The 15,808-nt window shown below is 36.0% G+C and overlaps 1 protein-coding gene across 6 annotated transcripts in view; it reads right to left on the reverse strand.

The window, feature by feature from the left end:
- The window catches only part of LOC131675125 (trithorax group protein osa), a 1,031,961-nt gene that overhangs the window by 343,788 nt on the left and 672,365 nt on the right, over positions 1-15,808 (reverse strand). For all 6 annotated transcript variants that reach the window (XM_058953975.1, XM_058953976.1, XM_058953974.1 and 3 more), the window contains one exon: positions 12,410-12,583. In XM_058953975.1, the coding sequence (XP_058809958.1) occupies positions 12,410-12,583 (174 nt within the window). The remainder of the gene's footprint in view (positions 1-12,409; positions 12,584-15,808) is intronic.

The following is a 15,808-nucleotide window of genomic DNA, read 5'->3' on the forward strand; positions in this document are numbered from 1 at the left end:
ACAAATTATGTTAAGAGTAGTGATGCGGCGAAGAAATAGCACCGGCTATGAGGAGTCTCTCCGAGAAGATTTAAATATGTGGATAACGGTAAAAATAGTTGACACTGGTACTTAGCAGCAAAAATGTTGGAAGTGTTGCATTCGGTGAGATGTGTAGTGTGTAGTGTGTAGAGTGTAGCGGTCCTGGTGTGGAGGCTGTGTTGTTGTTTGTGTTGTTTGCAGAAGTGTATAGATCAAAATTCGTTAAAATTGGAGATTTGATTAAGGTTATGTTGTAACCAGGCAGGCGATTTATTCATCCACTGGCCAAAAAATTGACTAAAAGCCAAGAATTTTTAGCAGGAAGCGCAGTGGCCAGCTGGACGAACTCGCCTGCAAAAATATGCCGCTCGAGGAAGCGGCAAAATTGAGAAAATGTTTATTAAGGAAGAGAGCCTCAAAGACCAGTGTGTCGTTACTCACCGAGAGAGAGAGAGAGAGAGAGAGAGAGAGAGAGAGAGAGAGAGAGAGTGAAAAAAGGGAGAATGAAACGGAGTGTATGTGTTAGTAGTAAGAGGCAGGATTGAGTTAGTCAGAAGTGAGTGACCAATTATTAAAGCTACATTTTTTTTCTCTGACATTAATTTCGTTTCTTATAGTCACTTTTATATATACACACACACAAGCGCGCGCACGCGCTCAGTATTGGATTAATTGGATTGCAATAAATTGAAACTATTACGTTGAATACATACGTAGTATTGAAATAAAATATATTAGACCTATATAGTATATACCACCAAAACTACGGTGTGTTCAAAGAGTAAGGTGAAATTTTAAATTGGCCGGGCTACGTAGATTCGACCATGGATATTTTTTTTATTATGTTGGTATACATGTCCCTCACATATGCTCACAGTTTCATCCACTTTGTATATTTACTTTTTTTTTGCGAGACAGGAACGTTAGACATATTTTTTGTGCTCGGCGATTTTCTGCTGTCGAAAACAATGGATCAAAGAGTTTGCATAAAATTTTGTGTAAAAAATGGAATAAGTGCTCCAAAACACTTGAAATATTGACATTGGCATACGGTAAGACTACTTTAAGTCAAAAAAATGTTTCCAAGTGATATAAGCTCTTTCAAGATGGCTGACAAGATACCGACGACAAACCTCACTCTAGACGACCCAAAATTTCAATAACTGATGAAAGTGTTGAAGAAGTGAAACAAATGGTCGTAAAAAATCGTCGAATCACTATTAGAGAAGTGGCTGAAGACGTCGGCATCTCTATTGGCTCGTGCCATGCAATTTTTTCCAAAGTTTTGGGCATGAAAAGTGTAGCAGCAAAATTTGTTCCAAAACTGCTTACGCAATTTTGAACAAAAGAACCGTCGAAAGAACATCGTTCAAGAGCTGTTAAACGACTTTAATAATGATCCTGATATGCTCAAAAGAGTCATAACTTGTGACGAATCATAGATTTATGGTTATAACGTCGAAACTGAAGCCCAAACGTCCTAATAGAAGACTGCAGAAGAGCCAAGACCAAAAAAAGCACGTCAAGTTCGATCAAATGTTAAGATTTTGCTCACTGTTTTCTTTGATTATCGTGGCGTAGTACATCAAGAGTTCTTACCACAAGGTCGCACGGTCAATAAAGAGTATTACCTTGAAGTTATGCGCCGTTTGCGAGAAGCAATACGAAAAAAACGTCCGGAATTGTGGAAAAGCAATTCATAGATTTTGCATCACGATAATGCACCTGCTCATTCATCGTTGCTTGTGTCGCACTTTTTGGCCAAAAACAAAACCACAATAATGCCTCAGACATCATATTTACCAGATATGGCCCCCTGCGACTTTTTCCTATTCCCAAAACTCAAGAAACTCATGAAAGGGCGAAGGTTTGGAACGATTGAGGAGATGAAGAAAAAATCGCTGAAAGAACTCAAGGCTATCGCAGAAAGTGCTTACCAGAAGTGCTTCGAGGATTGGAAAAAACGTTGGCACAAGTGTATTATATCTGAGAGGGATTATTTTGAAGGGGACAACATAAATATTGATGAATAAATCAATATTTTTTCATAAAAATAAAAATTCACCTTATTTTTTGAAGAAACCTATAACTAAAAAAAAGAGAGTACTCACATAATTTCTCTTTGTAATAGAAACTACTAGGCAAAATTATACACATTTTTCTTTCTTTCTCTCTAAATATTCTACTGCATATATATATATATGAGCATAAGTTATATCTACGTGTTTGTGTACGAACTTAACGCTTACACAGGTCCAAAAAAAAAGATGTACATACTTTTTCTTCTGTATTTTTCGACACTGAATCCGAATTTGTAATAAAAAATAGCCTTTTTCCGCATATTTTGAGGTTTCTGACGAAAAACCTCATTTATCGTTTTTCGAAATTAAAAATTGAAAAGAGTGAAAATAAAATTATTTTGATTACAGAATTAAATTCTACGGGAACAAATACTTCAAAAACTAAGTTTTGAATATGTTTTTAACTATTTTTCAACTCCTCATACTGAGTTAAAACTACTAAAAAGCGGAAAAAGCCAAAATTCATGCTAAATTTGATTCGAAATTGACTTAAATTTGATTCTGTTACTTCAAAACGATTAGTAAGCATTATAAATGGTATATTGGGGGTTTTTGCTGATCATCTCCCAGGAGACGTTAACTAGTAACATATAGGATAAATTTAATGATTTTCTTGAAAATCTTTGTTTTAAATTCATTTAATGGTTTTTCATGATGTGATATATGAAAACAAGATTAACTAAGAATGTTAGGTGTAAATTAGGCTTGAAATTAATCTTCAGTCACACTAGTGAGACCAGGTGCAGTAATTTTAGTTATTTTGAAATATTGTAGTATTAAATTGATTTTCGCTTACGCACACATTGATCGATGTAAAGGGTTTCTGGCTCGTTTTTGTCCCCTTGTCGAAGTTGTCTCTTGTTTTATCATCCAGCAGTCATCTGCCAACATATTTATACCTCACCTTCTTTAAAATCTACGTTCAAATTCTTTTAAGTCTTGGTGAAACCTTTTGCCTTGCTTTTCACTAAAGTCACCGTTATTTTCAGGAAATTGATCAATATGAGAATCAAGAAATTGAAGTTTTAAGTTCATTAGGCAATCTCATTTCTGGTAATTACATACCATTCTTTTGATAATATTTATGTAATGTACGTCTTTTGTGTTACCCACAAATGTTGTTGACACCTCTTTAAAGCTTGACTATGCTGCTTCATCGGATTCATTCATAGTTGTGTCAAAGTTTTCATCTCTAAATAAAGTAAGGATTTCAGAACCGCCAAAGATGCTTTCTTTTAATTTAGCATCTGCTTTAATACAAAACACTTTTTCTAGGTATTTAAAACATTGGCCGTTTTTGTCCAATGCCTTGACTAATTATTTCATCAACCCAAGCTTTATATATGCAGGAGGTATCAATAATTAGACATTTCATGGAATTCGAACATGGCAAACTTGGATATAAGTTCCTTGTAATATTAAAAATATTATCAAACAATTCATAAAAATGCAACAGTTTCTCGTGTCATTCGTCCAAAGAAGTAATTAATCGAAAGTTTGATAGATAAGGCTTCAGGAGACTGCTTTATACAAAAATAGATGGTATGCTTTTTGATGGCAGTATAGAAGAAGGAGTACAAAATCTCAACCACTACAAAAAGGATAATACTGACGAAAATGAATCATTGAAAAAAGCAGAAAGTGAATCCGTCAAGAGTGAAGAACTGTTTTCAAGTAGTGATGAAGGGTACGTTCCCGACGGTAAAATAAAGCCAAAAAAAATCTCTCGAATTCAACTGAAATGACATGCTTAGAAATGCTAGATTAGTAAAAGATGCAGCTAAATTAATACCCTCACAATTGAAGTCTTATAATGTATTAGAAAAGAGCGTAAAAGTCACATTTTATCGAAACCGAGAAGAAGCTTGTCAGAAATACTTCACTGGCTAATCTGATCTGAGATACTGCACCAATATACAAGTACATACTCGTATTAATGAGTTCCAACTAAATTTATACAAGACAGAAAAATGAAGGTTATTCATGGATTCATTTAAGCGAAGCCTGAAGGCAGTTCTTCACAATACAAACACGTATGCTCCGTTCCCATTAGCCCATTTAAATGAAATTAAAGAAGAATACTGTAACATCGAAAAGGTTTTAAATAAAATAAAGTATAGTATGCACGAATGGTTAATTTGTGGAGACCTGAAAATATTGACCATTATATTAGGTCAACAATCAGATTTTACCAGATACCCCTGCAATTTATGCATGTTTGACAGTCAACATAGAGTCAAAAACTATAATTTAAAAGTATTGCTAGCGCAGGCATCACTCAATCCAAGTTCGAGCAATGCCATTAATCGTCCTCTTGTGGATTCTAGCAAAATTCTTTTACCTCCTTTACATAACAAATTAGAACTAATGAAACAATTTGTTTAAGGTCTTTATAAAAAACGGTGGTCCTTCAAATACTTAGAAACCATTTTTACGAAGTAAGTTTGGTTGAACTGAAGGAAGGTATCTTTGATGGACCTCAAATTCGCAAAATGTTCAGGGACGAAGAATTTATTAAAAGTATGAATAATATCAAGAATGTAGCTTGGTTGAGCCTCAAAGATACTGCAAAAAATTATAAGAGCATTACAGAAACTATGGTAGAAAACTTCAAAAATTTAGGTTACTTAATGAATTAAAAATTTCACTTTATAGATTCGCTCATTAATGAATTTTCACCAAATCTAGGGGACTTCAGTGAAAAACAAGGTGAAAAATTTTATCAGAAAATATAGGAATTTGAATATAGATGGCAAGGTAAATGGAACGTGAACACGACGGCTGACTATTGTTGGACAATAAAAATAAATGTACAATCTAATAACAAAAAGCGACTAGAAATCCTTTGCATAGGTCGTTCGATTACAAGTATATACATATGCATAAGCCAATTTAGTTCTTGTGCAGGTGACTTTTGAGCAGTTTTTTGAGGTTATCTTCGAAATTCGACGATTAAACTTCTTTTTCCATAACATTCTGGATTCATCAGACCAAAATGCAATATATAAGCAAAGTGTTTTTACTTTAAAGAAAATAATATTTTTTTGTTTCATGGAATGTATTAATGAATGGAAATAAAAACTTGAAATGTCAATATACTGTCGAAATATCGACATTTTAAGCATTGACTTTTTTAAGATATTTATCTTTACGAAAATTATAGACACATTTTATAAATATTTCATTAAACAATTATATATTAACACCAAATATAATCACTTATTCAATGAATAGATATTTCATTAAATACATATTAAAACTGCTATCACAAAAAATTGTTGTCAAGATATCAACACCCTGACAACCGTAACTTTTTTCAAAAATCTTACTATTTTACAAAACGTAAATATGTTATACAGTTATATAAATATCGATACAAATATAACATAACAAATAAGTTTTAAGAAATTTCAGTGGAATAAACCTCCCGCATACACCACTATAAAAAAATACGCCTTCGCCTTGATATTTACTGTAAAAGTAACGTGGAAAAAATATCGTTTTTATATAACTTCTTTCTTTAATTTATAAATTTTCTACATTATAATAAGAACTATTATAAATTATAATAGGGAGATTAACAAGCAAAGCGTGCACTGATATACATGTACGCACACACATGCGCATATACACACACAGTATACGACACACTTAGTTTATACGTAGTATATGACGATCTGCTCAGACAACAGCTTCCCATGGGCGTTAAAATGGTAACCTTTGTGGATGATCTAGCTTTGGTTATCACAGTAAAGAGTATTGAGAAGATAGAATATCTCGGAGATGTCTCAACAGAAATAGCGGCTAGATGGTTGACAAACCATGGGTTGGATCTTGCTGCAGAAAAAACTGAGGCGGTGCTCATCACCCGCACGAAGAAGAAAAGCTACGCAATCTTTACTGTGAAGGGAAAGGGAATACGGTCGATGGACACACTACTTGAGAATCATACTTGACTCGCAGATATCATCATTCAGAGAATACTCCTAAATGCTGGCAATAAAGCGATTAATGTGGTTAGAGCGCTGGTCGGCATCATGTTCACTAACAGCGGATACAAGCAGTCGCGAAAGTTCCTTCTCTCGTCGGTTGTAAGTTCTGTAATTTTACACGGAGTTGTAATATGGGCTGATACTCCAACAAGCAATAAAACGTATGGAGTGGCATGCCGAAGAGCTTGCAGACTAACGATGTTAAAGGTGGTCCGCGCATACTGCACTGTATCCGATACAGTCCTATCGGTGGTTGCGGAAATCTGACCTATAGACCTGCTATCAGCTGAGAGAGCTGTACGATATCACGGTAAGTTAAGAAATAATGAAGAAGGAGTACAGAAAAGATACAAGGAGCGAAGGCTACTTGAAACCATCGAAAAGTGGTAGCGCCCGTGAGACTTAGCCACAGACTGTCACTAAATGCACCGCTTCATTTCGGATATTAAAAAGTAGACAGACAGAAAATACGGATTCGTGACGTACCAACTGACCCAGGTACTCATTGGCCATTGATGCTTTCACTATTCCCTGCACCGCATTCGGCAGTACGTAGTGCTTCAATTGCCCTAAAATCGAAGAGAACGTTCAGCACGTGATAAGGGTATACATCTGGTCTTATGAGGAGCGGAGAAAACTGCACGAGGGATGGAGTGGTTCGATAACCTTTGAAGGTCTGGAAGAATACCTACTCAAACCAAGGGAAGAATGGGAGGCGGTTGTGTCCCTCTCAACTTCCATAGTGGACCGGCTAAATACTATTAAAAGAAAAGAAGGAAGAAGAGAGAAGCAAGAAGATGAGAAGAAAGAAGAGAAGAAGAAAAAAGAGAAGAAGAAAGGAGAGATGACGAACTAAAAGAGTAAGGGTTATAACAGCCGATGCTTCCCCGCAAAGTAATGCCTCGCGGCAAATTCCGCGGGGGGTACAAGTAGAATAAAGAGATGGGAGTTTAATGGGTATGCTTCGGAGCATATCACTGCTGCACGTTTGCATTAGTGGTAAATTCCAGAAGAGTCCAACACACGACGAGTCTCGATGGTTCGTTATGGTGCATAAAGCGTTCTCCAACTCTTTGGAAAACAAAAACACACACATATACACGCGCACGTATGCACATACACTATATATATATATATATATGGGACGATCCTTGTCAACCGGATCACTGCTGTGTCCAAAATTTGATGTGACCAAAAAAATCGTGCAACGACTCATTTTAAAGCTTAGGATATCTACTTTCTGATGCTATGTGCGCCTTTGCAAAATCCAACATGGCGGCTCCAATATGGCGGCTACAAGAGACAAACTCGTAAACAAAAAATTTTATTTTTCAAATTTTTAGTAATAAATGTTAAAAAAATTAATATTTCATATTTTTTTATGAAAATCTGGCTCATTTCCTACAAAAAAGTAACAGAGACCATTTTCGCTAAAATGAAAAATAAAAAAGTTATAATTTTTTGAAAATTTTCAAAAATAAAAAACTGCGATTTTTTCACTCAGAAGGAAATGACTTTGGAAAAAAAATTTATGGAGCGAAATTGCTTGAAATTCATCAAAACACAAATGTGAATTTTTTCGAATTCCTTTGAGCGATTTTTTGCTTTTTCGATTTATTGGATTGTTTGAAAAATTAAAAAACTTGCCAAGATCTTTTACAAAAATTCATACGTAATCTACGACTAATTATAAGAACTTTTTTTTAAATTAGTTGGTCTATTTTAGCTTGTTCTTTCTACACCTTTTATTTTCGGAAACGACAGTCTTTTTCAAGATAGTCGTTTTTCTGATATATTGGGTGGTACTCAGCATGGGTAGAAACTCAGTAACGGTCCTTCTCAGGATAGTTATTAAGATAATTTTCCAGGTTTGTGCGGAACATCGGTGGTCAATTTCCAACAGTCCTTTTCAGAATAGTTGGTGTATTTCCTACTTGTTTCATTTCTTTTAACTTTCTTATTTTATTTCCATTGTTTTTACAAGTACGTATTCGCATCCTAACTGTGGACATGGCTGATTCGTCACAAAATCTCCATTCTAAGAGATGTTGTAACCCACTGGGTAAAGATGGTCATGTGGGTAAAAACTTGCGGAATATTTCGCAAGGTATTTTTAAGTCCTATCCAAATTTGCATCTACTATCAAAAATTTGTCACACTTGCAGAAAAAGTATTTATAACTCTCATAAAGATCTTTCTTTTGAAGGTAATAGTCGAGATTACATGGAATTCGATGACTCCTTGAATGAACCTCCGAATAAAGGAATACGCGAATCCTGCAGTAAAAATGATAGTATAGAGGACATGAAATTTGATGATTCCTTGAAAAAACTTGCATGCAAATCTAGAGAAGAACAGTTAGAAGAACTCTTGAATGGCCTTAAAAAGAAATTCCTAAGTTTATTGGATATTAATATATCGATGGTTACTGTCAAGATTTTAGCCGGATCGGAGTTGTAGTTTATTTTTGAGAACGTGTGAAAGCAAGTGTGTCCGTTGATTTTTGAAAAATGGAAAAAGAGCAGTATCGGTCGGTGATTCGATTCTTGTTTTTGGAAGAGAAATCGCGCAGCGAAATCAAAAAGCGCTTGGATGCTGTGTACGGTGACTCTTCTCCTTCGATGGCGACCGTCAAAAATTGGTTTCACGAGTTTCAACGTGGTCGCACGTCAATTTTTGAAGAGCCACGTCCAGGTGCTCCGAAAACGGCTACGACGGAGGATAACGTGACAAAAATTCACGATCTCGTATTGGCAGATTGACGATTGAAGGTGCGCGAGATAGCTAAGATCGCAGGCATCTCAAAAGACCGTGTGGGTCATGTCCTGCATGAAATTTTGGGCATAAGAAAGCTGTCGGCGCGATGGGTGCCGCGTTTGCTCACTCCGGACAATAAGCGCAACCGTGAGACAACTTCAGAGCAATGTCTGACGCTGTTTAAGCGCAATCCGAAGGAGTTTCTGCGTTGTTTCGTGACAGTCGACGAAACATGGATCCACTGGTATACATCAGAGACCAAGGAACAGTCGAAACAGTAGACTTTTCCCGGCGAAAGTGCTCCAAAGAAGGCGAAGACTGCCCCATCGGCCGGAAAGGTGATGGCCACCGTTTTCTGGGATTCACAAGGTGTGATATACATCGACTACCTGAAGAGAGGCAAAACGATCACAGGGCTGTACTAAGCCGAATTATTAGGCCGATGCGACGTCGAATTGCAGAAAAAACGGCCCCATTTGGCGAAAAAAAAAGTGCTTTTCCACCATGACAACGCACCGGCTCACACCTCCGCCGTCGCCATGGCCAAATTGGTCAAATTAGGCTACGAACTACGAACTGCTACCCTATCCACCGTATTCTCCAGATTTAGCCCCGTGCGACTTCTTTTTGTTTCCAAACTTGAAAAAGTCACTCGCCGGGCAGAAATTTGAGTCGAATGAGGAGGTAATCGCTGCCACGGAAGCCTACTTTTCAGACCTCGAGGAAACGTATTTTTCAGACGGGTTAAAGAAGTTGGAGCATCACTGGGCCAAGTGTATCGAACTAAAAGGAGACTATGTTGAAAAATAAAACGCCACTTTTCCAAAATTTTCGTTTTTCTTTTGTAGGCTAAGTACTTATCGGACCACCCTCGTATATATATACAGTTAAGAGAATGTCTGTGTTAACAGCTATCCCCTTTTTACCTCTTTTATTTTGTTGCAATTTTAATATTATATAATTTGTAATTCATTTCATTCGTCATAAGAGTTTGGCAATCGGAGTGAGCAGGGGGCGCAGGCTTCTAGTGTGTATATACATACGAGGGGTGTCCAAAGAGAAAAGTGACTTTATGGTTTTCTCAAAAAATGTTTATTTAATGGTCAATATTTATGTTGTTCTCTTCAGAGTAATCCCCGTTAGATATAATATACTTGAGCTAGCGTTTTTTCAATCATTGAAGCACTTTTGCAAATCATTTTGAGGTATAGACTTGAGTTCTTTTAGCGATTTTTTCTTTATCTCCTCAATCGTTCCAAATCTTCGTCCTTTCATGGATTTCTTGAGTTTTGGGAAAAGGAAAAAGTCACTGGGAGCTAAATCCGATGAATATGGGGGCTGAGGCATGACTGTAGTGTTGGTTCTGGCCAAAAAATCTCTCACAATCAACGATAAATGAGCAGGTGTATTATCGTGATGCAAAATCCACGAATTGTTTTTCTAAAGTTCCGAACGTTTTTAGCGTATTGCCTCTCGCAACTGACGCATAACTTCAAGATAATACTCCTTATTTACCGTACGATCTTGTGGTAAGAATTCCTGATGAACTACGCCACGACAATCAAAGAATACAGTAAGCAAAACCTTGACATTTGATCGAACTTGGTGTGCTTTTTTGGGTGTTGTCTCTTCTGGGATATTCCATTGGGACGATTGGAGTTTAGTTTCGATATCATAACCATATACACACGATTCATCATCATTTATAACCTTTTTAAGAAAATCAGAATCTTCATTGACTTCATTCAACATGTCCTGAGCGATGGTCATGCGACGGTTCTTTTAATCAAAATTCCGCAATTTTGGAACGAATTTCGCTGACATATGTCTCATGTCCAAAACATCCGAAAGAATATCATGGCATAAGCCAGCCGATATGCCAATATCTTCTTTAACTTCTCTGATGGTGATTCGACGATTTTTTAACACAATTTCTTTCACTGTTTCAACGTTTTCATCTGTTGTTGATGTGCTGGAACGTCCAGGGCGAGGTGCGTCTATGACATTCCCTCGGCTTTCTTGGAATAGCTTATACCACTTATACACAATTTTCTTACTTAGAGTAGATTTATGGTATGCAATTGTCAACATTTCAAGAGCTTTAGAACAATGAATTTCATTTTTCACATTATATAATCGTGGGAGTGTACCAACATAACAACAACAAAAATTAAAAACTTGAATGTACGTAGCCCCCGAAAATTGAAAATTAACTTTACTTTTTGAACAGCCCGGATATAAAATATATATACACTAGGAGATGCGTAGTATCAGGATTGATCACGACGAACAATCACTAACGAGAGAGCACACTGAAGAAAAGCGCATCGGCACGATGGAAGGGAGAGAGCAACTAAAGGAAAGATATTATTATTTTTTAGACTAGCAACCTCAGTGATAATAAAAAGAAAAGAAAAGGATGATTGTAATCTCACTGTCTTGCTATTCGTAAATTCTTTTTTTTTTGGTGCCTCCTCCTCGGTGCCCCGTGCACTAATTAAAAATCGGGTTCCAGTGTGGGAGAGTAATAACTGCTGAAAGCAAGTGTATCTTCGTCGAGAGCAGGACATTGGAATCAATAGTCTCATTATTCGGATAGTCGCACTCCGGATGCAGCAATCGGTAGCGAATAATAGGGAGGAACTCGGCGAGTCACCCTGGAAAGCGAACAAGTCGTGCGCCTACCTAACCCCTGTCATGTTGCCTGCAGCAACGATATCTAAAATGAGGTAAGCGAAGAAACGTTTTCAGGCGATTATGATATTCCATCGTGCGAGCGGTACAGCCGATACTAGTTCGTGCTTGTCAAGTGTTTTTGTTCCTCTCTCTCTCTCTCTCTTTCTCGTTCATCGCGATCAACAAGTGCGTCCGCTTGTTGTAGTTCGTGTACGTCTAAACATCTCGATCAATTCTTTTTGATGTTTAATGTCTTTAAGTTGACATAATAAATGACGTTTACGTATATTCGTCTACTTAATAACCTCCTACTTCCCGCTCACAGTAGAGTGGAACGCATGCGTATCAGTACAGAGCATACCAGAAACAGATCGAACAAACGAATAATCTCTAACGACGTTAAGTAAAATATTTATTTAACGCACTATTATTATATTTATGTATTATTTTTTCTCGCGTCGCACACTTCTTATTTAATCTCTAGTTTACCTTGCTGCTATATTGGTTACACTATTAAATTTAGTTCTAAATTTGCATTCATTTAACCATTTCTCAAGAAACTTAAACTTGTAACTAACAAGTTGGAGATACTTGAGCAGATGTCGAAGTAATACACACTCATATGAAATAGATAGAAATACTTTTAGTCATCACATTTTCAGTGATTTATAACTTATAAATTTAGCTATAATTTTAGTTTTTGAATGTTTTGTATGCATCCAATTCCATAAGTGCAAAATTCTCGCAACATTCTCTAGTCTCAGTATTAAACTTTCTACTTATTGTATTTCATTTTTAGTAGCTAAATAATAAATTCAAAGTTTCCGCAAATAATAAAAATGGTTCCGCAAATGATAATAAATATTAAAAATTATATTTTACCTTGATGAGATGCTGTATTATTTTGATTTGATGGGCGTATGGACGTGGAACTGAATTCTCCATTTGATCCATTACCAGTATTACTCGAATATGAATTTTGATAATTACCATAGCTTTCAATAGATGCATTATTAGAAGTGCCTGGTGGAAATGAATCTTGAGAATTTGAAGAACCTAAGATCATAAAAATAAGAATTCAGCTAGAAACTATAACATAAATTAATCTGATAATATCTGAAATGAAAACGACAGAATTTGATATTTTGCTTTAACAAAATCTGTTTTGGTTAGTTAAGATGAGTCAATGCTAAATATATAATTTTTAAAAATTTGTGTATCTATGAATTATGAATTTTTTCATAATTCTCTACTAAGTAACAAAAACAGTATTTTTAATTCCTTCCTAATTTTTAAATATTTGTTTATTCTATTAATTTACTAAGCGGATTTTCACGGCTAAATTCAAAATGTTTCATACGCCTACAAATTTTACTGGAGTTTTTGAAAATTTATTTCCTGCAATAGAATAAATCTCGAAAAAATCTATTTAAAATTTTTACTAGGACAGAATCATGCTAATGTGTGATCAGATGGATTGTAAAATCTTTTCCTTAGCAGGCTAAACAACTATTCAACATTTTAGAATACCACATAACAAACATACATTCAATAGAAACTCGTTAATAGACAATTAAAAAATTTTAGTAGAAATACACCTAAAATGCAGTATAATATAATAATTCATATAATATCAGTGTATGAGTATAGTTCATCGATACTTTCCTTGGTACGAGAGGGGATCAATAAGTCTTTACAAAATCCAAGAGATGGCGCTCGTCACGCTTAAATTATGATGTTTTTGAAAGGCAATACTACTAACTAGATATCGTACAAAGTTTCAGTTCGATTCATTAAATCGTTTTTTTGTGAGCGTTGGTTGAACAAAAAGTTATTGGTTTATTTGAAAAATGGAAAAAACAGAGTTTCGAGCGATGATAAAACATTTTCATATGAAAAGCCTTGCACCAAAAGAAATCACAATTGAGTTGAACGCCGTTCATGGCAAGTCTGCCGCTGTGCTTAAGACTGTTTATAACTGGGTAAATGAATTTAAACGCAGCCGTACAACAACAAAAGATGAACCTCGTTCAGGACGCCCCGTAGAAGTGAGTACGCCCGAAATGGTCAACAAAATCCATGATATGGTGTTGAGTGATAGAAGATTAAAATTGCGAGAATTAGTTGAGGCCACAAGGGTATCAAAGGGTACAATCATTTCAATTTTGCATGAAAAATTGGGGATGAAAAAAATATCAGCAAGATGGGTGCCGCGTTTGCTCACTGTTGAAAACAAACGAACCCGCGTGGTCACCTCTGAGGCTTTTTGGCACGTATACGTCGTAATTCGGAAGACTTTTGGCGCCGACTCGTAACTGTAGACGAAACATGTATACACCACTATACTCCTGAAACCAAAGAACAGTCCAAACAATGGATTACCGCAGGAGAACCAGCTCCAAAGAAGGCAAAGACAGTAAAGTCAGCTGGCAAGATTATGGCCACGGTTTTCTGGGATGCTTATGGAATCATCTACATCGACTACTTGGAAAAGGGCCAGACGATCACTGGACAATATTATGCGTCATTATTAGGTTAGCTGAAAGAAAAAATCAGAGAAAAACGTCCTCACTTGAACAAAAAAAATGCCTCTTTCTTCAAGACAATGTTCGAGTTCACACGTGTGCAGTTTCGATGGCAAAAATTAACGATTTAATGTTCGAATTAATTGACCATCCACCATATTCGCCTGATTTGGCTCCCAATGACTTTTTCTTATTTCCTAACCTCAATAAATGGCTTTCCGGATAACGATTCACGTCAAATGAAGAAATCATTGCCGAAACAAATGCCTATTTTGAGGGTTTTAAGAAATCATATTTTTCTGGTGGCTTAAAAAAACTGGAAGGCCGTTTAATAAAATGTATCAACCTCCAAGGAGATTATGTTAAAAAATTAAAAAAAATTACATACGGAAAACTTTTTTTTCCTTCTTTTTGTAAAAACTTATTGATCCCCCCTACGTATTTCACGCGATACAGAAAATATATTTAGTCAACTAGAGCTCTTACTTCTCAAGTTTTATTATACGCAGATTTTAATGGAGATATATGACTATATATAACGATTGAAAATAACAAAAGAAAACATACATATAATTTACTATTTGTGTATGTAAAAAATGACCGAGTTATATTATTAATGTATCATTCAGTGCGTACATGAGTTATTCACTTAATGGTGTTTCTTGTAAGTATTCAGAACTAAAATATAATTTGACTAGAATTACTGCGAATAAAAATACATTAACGAAATTGGCCATTTTTACATATTTTCACTGCTTATCTTACATAAAAAAAGATGGAGAGAAAGAAAGGACAAACGCGGTATATTGGTGGATGGAAGAGATCAACCTCCTCAGTAGCAAATGCATTGCCTGTCGCAGAAAGATACGAGGTGTGTTCAAAAAGTAAGGTGACTTTGTATTTTTAAGAAAAAATATTTATTTATTTATCAATATTTATGTTGTTCCCTTCAAAGGAATCCCCCTCAGATACAATACACTTATGCCAACGGTTTTTCCAATCCTCAAAGCACTTCTCATAAACACTCTTCGGTATAGTCTTGAGCTCTTCCAGCGATGCAGTCTTTATCTCTTCAATCGTTGCAAATCTCCGTCCTTTCATAGGTCTCTTTAGTTTTGGGAACAAGAAAAAGTCACATGGGGCCAAATCCGGTGAATATGGTGGCTGAGGCATGATTGTGATGTTGTTTTTGGCCAAAAAATCTCTCACAAGCAAAGATATATGAGCAGGGGCATTATCGTGATGCAAAAGCCATGAATTATTTTTCCACAATTCTGGGCGTTTTCTTCGTATTGCTTCTCGCAAACGGCGCATAACTTCAAGATAATACTGTTTGTTTTTGACCCTTTTGAGTAAATCTGGGTCGTCGTTGACGTAATTCAACAGTTCTTGAGCGATGCTCATGCGACGGTTCTTTTGGTCAAAATTTAGCAATTTCGGAACAAACTTCGCTGACACACGTCTCATGCCCAAAACGTTAGAAAAAATTTCATGGCATGAGCTAAGCGATATACCAACATCCTCAGCAACTTCTCTGATAGTGATTCGACGATTTTCCAGAACAATTTTCTTCACTGCTTGAACGTTTTCATCGGTTGTTGACGTGCTTGGGCGTCCAGAGCGAGGCTCGTCATTGGCATCTTCCCGGCTATCTTGGAAGAGTTTGTACCACTTGTAAACATTTTTTTCACTCAGAACAGTTTCACCGTATGCCACCGTCAACATTTCAAGTATTTCGGAGCACTTTATTTTATTT

This window comes from Phymastichus coffea, unplaced genomic scaffold, assembly GCF_024137745.1.
Source record: "Phymastichus coffea isolate CEN01 unplaced genomic scaffold, Cenicafe_Pcof_1.1 PCOF00016, whole genome shotgun sequence".
Classification (NCBI taxonomy): domain Eukaryota; kingdom Metazoa; phylum Arthropoda; class Insecta; order Hymenoptera; family Eulophidae; genus Phymastichus; species Phymastichus coffea.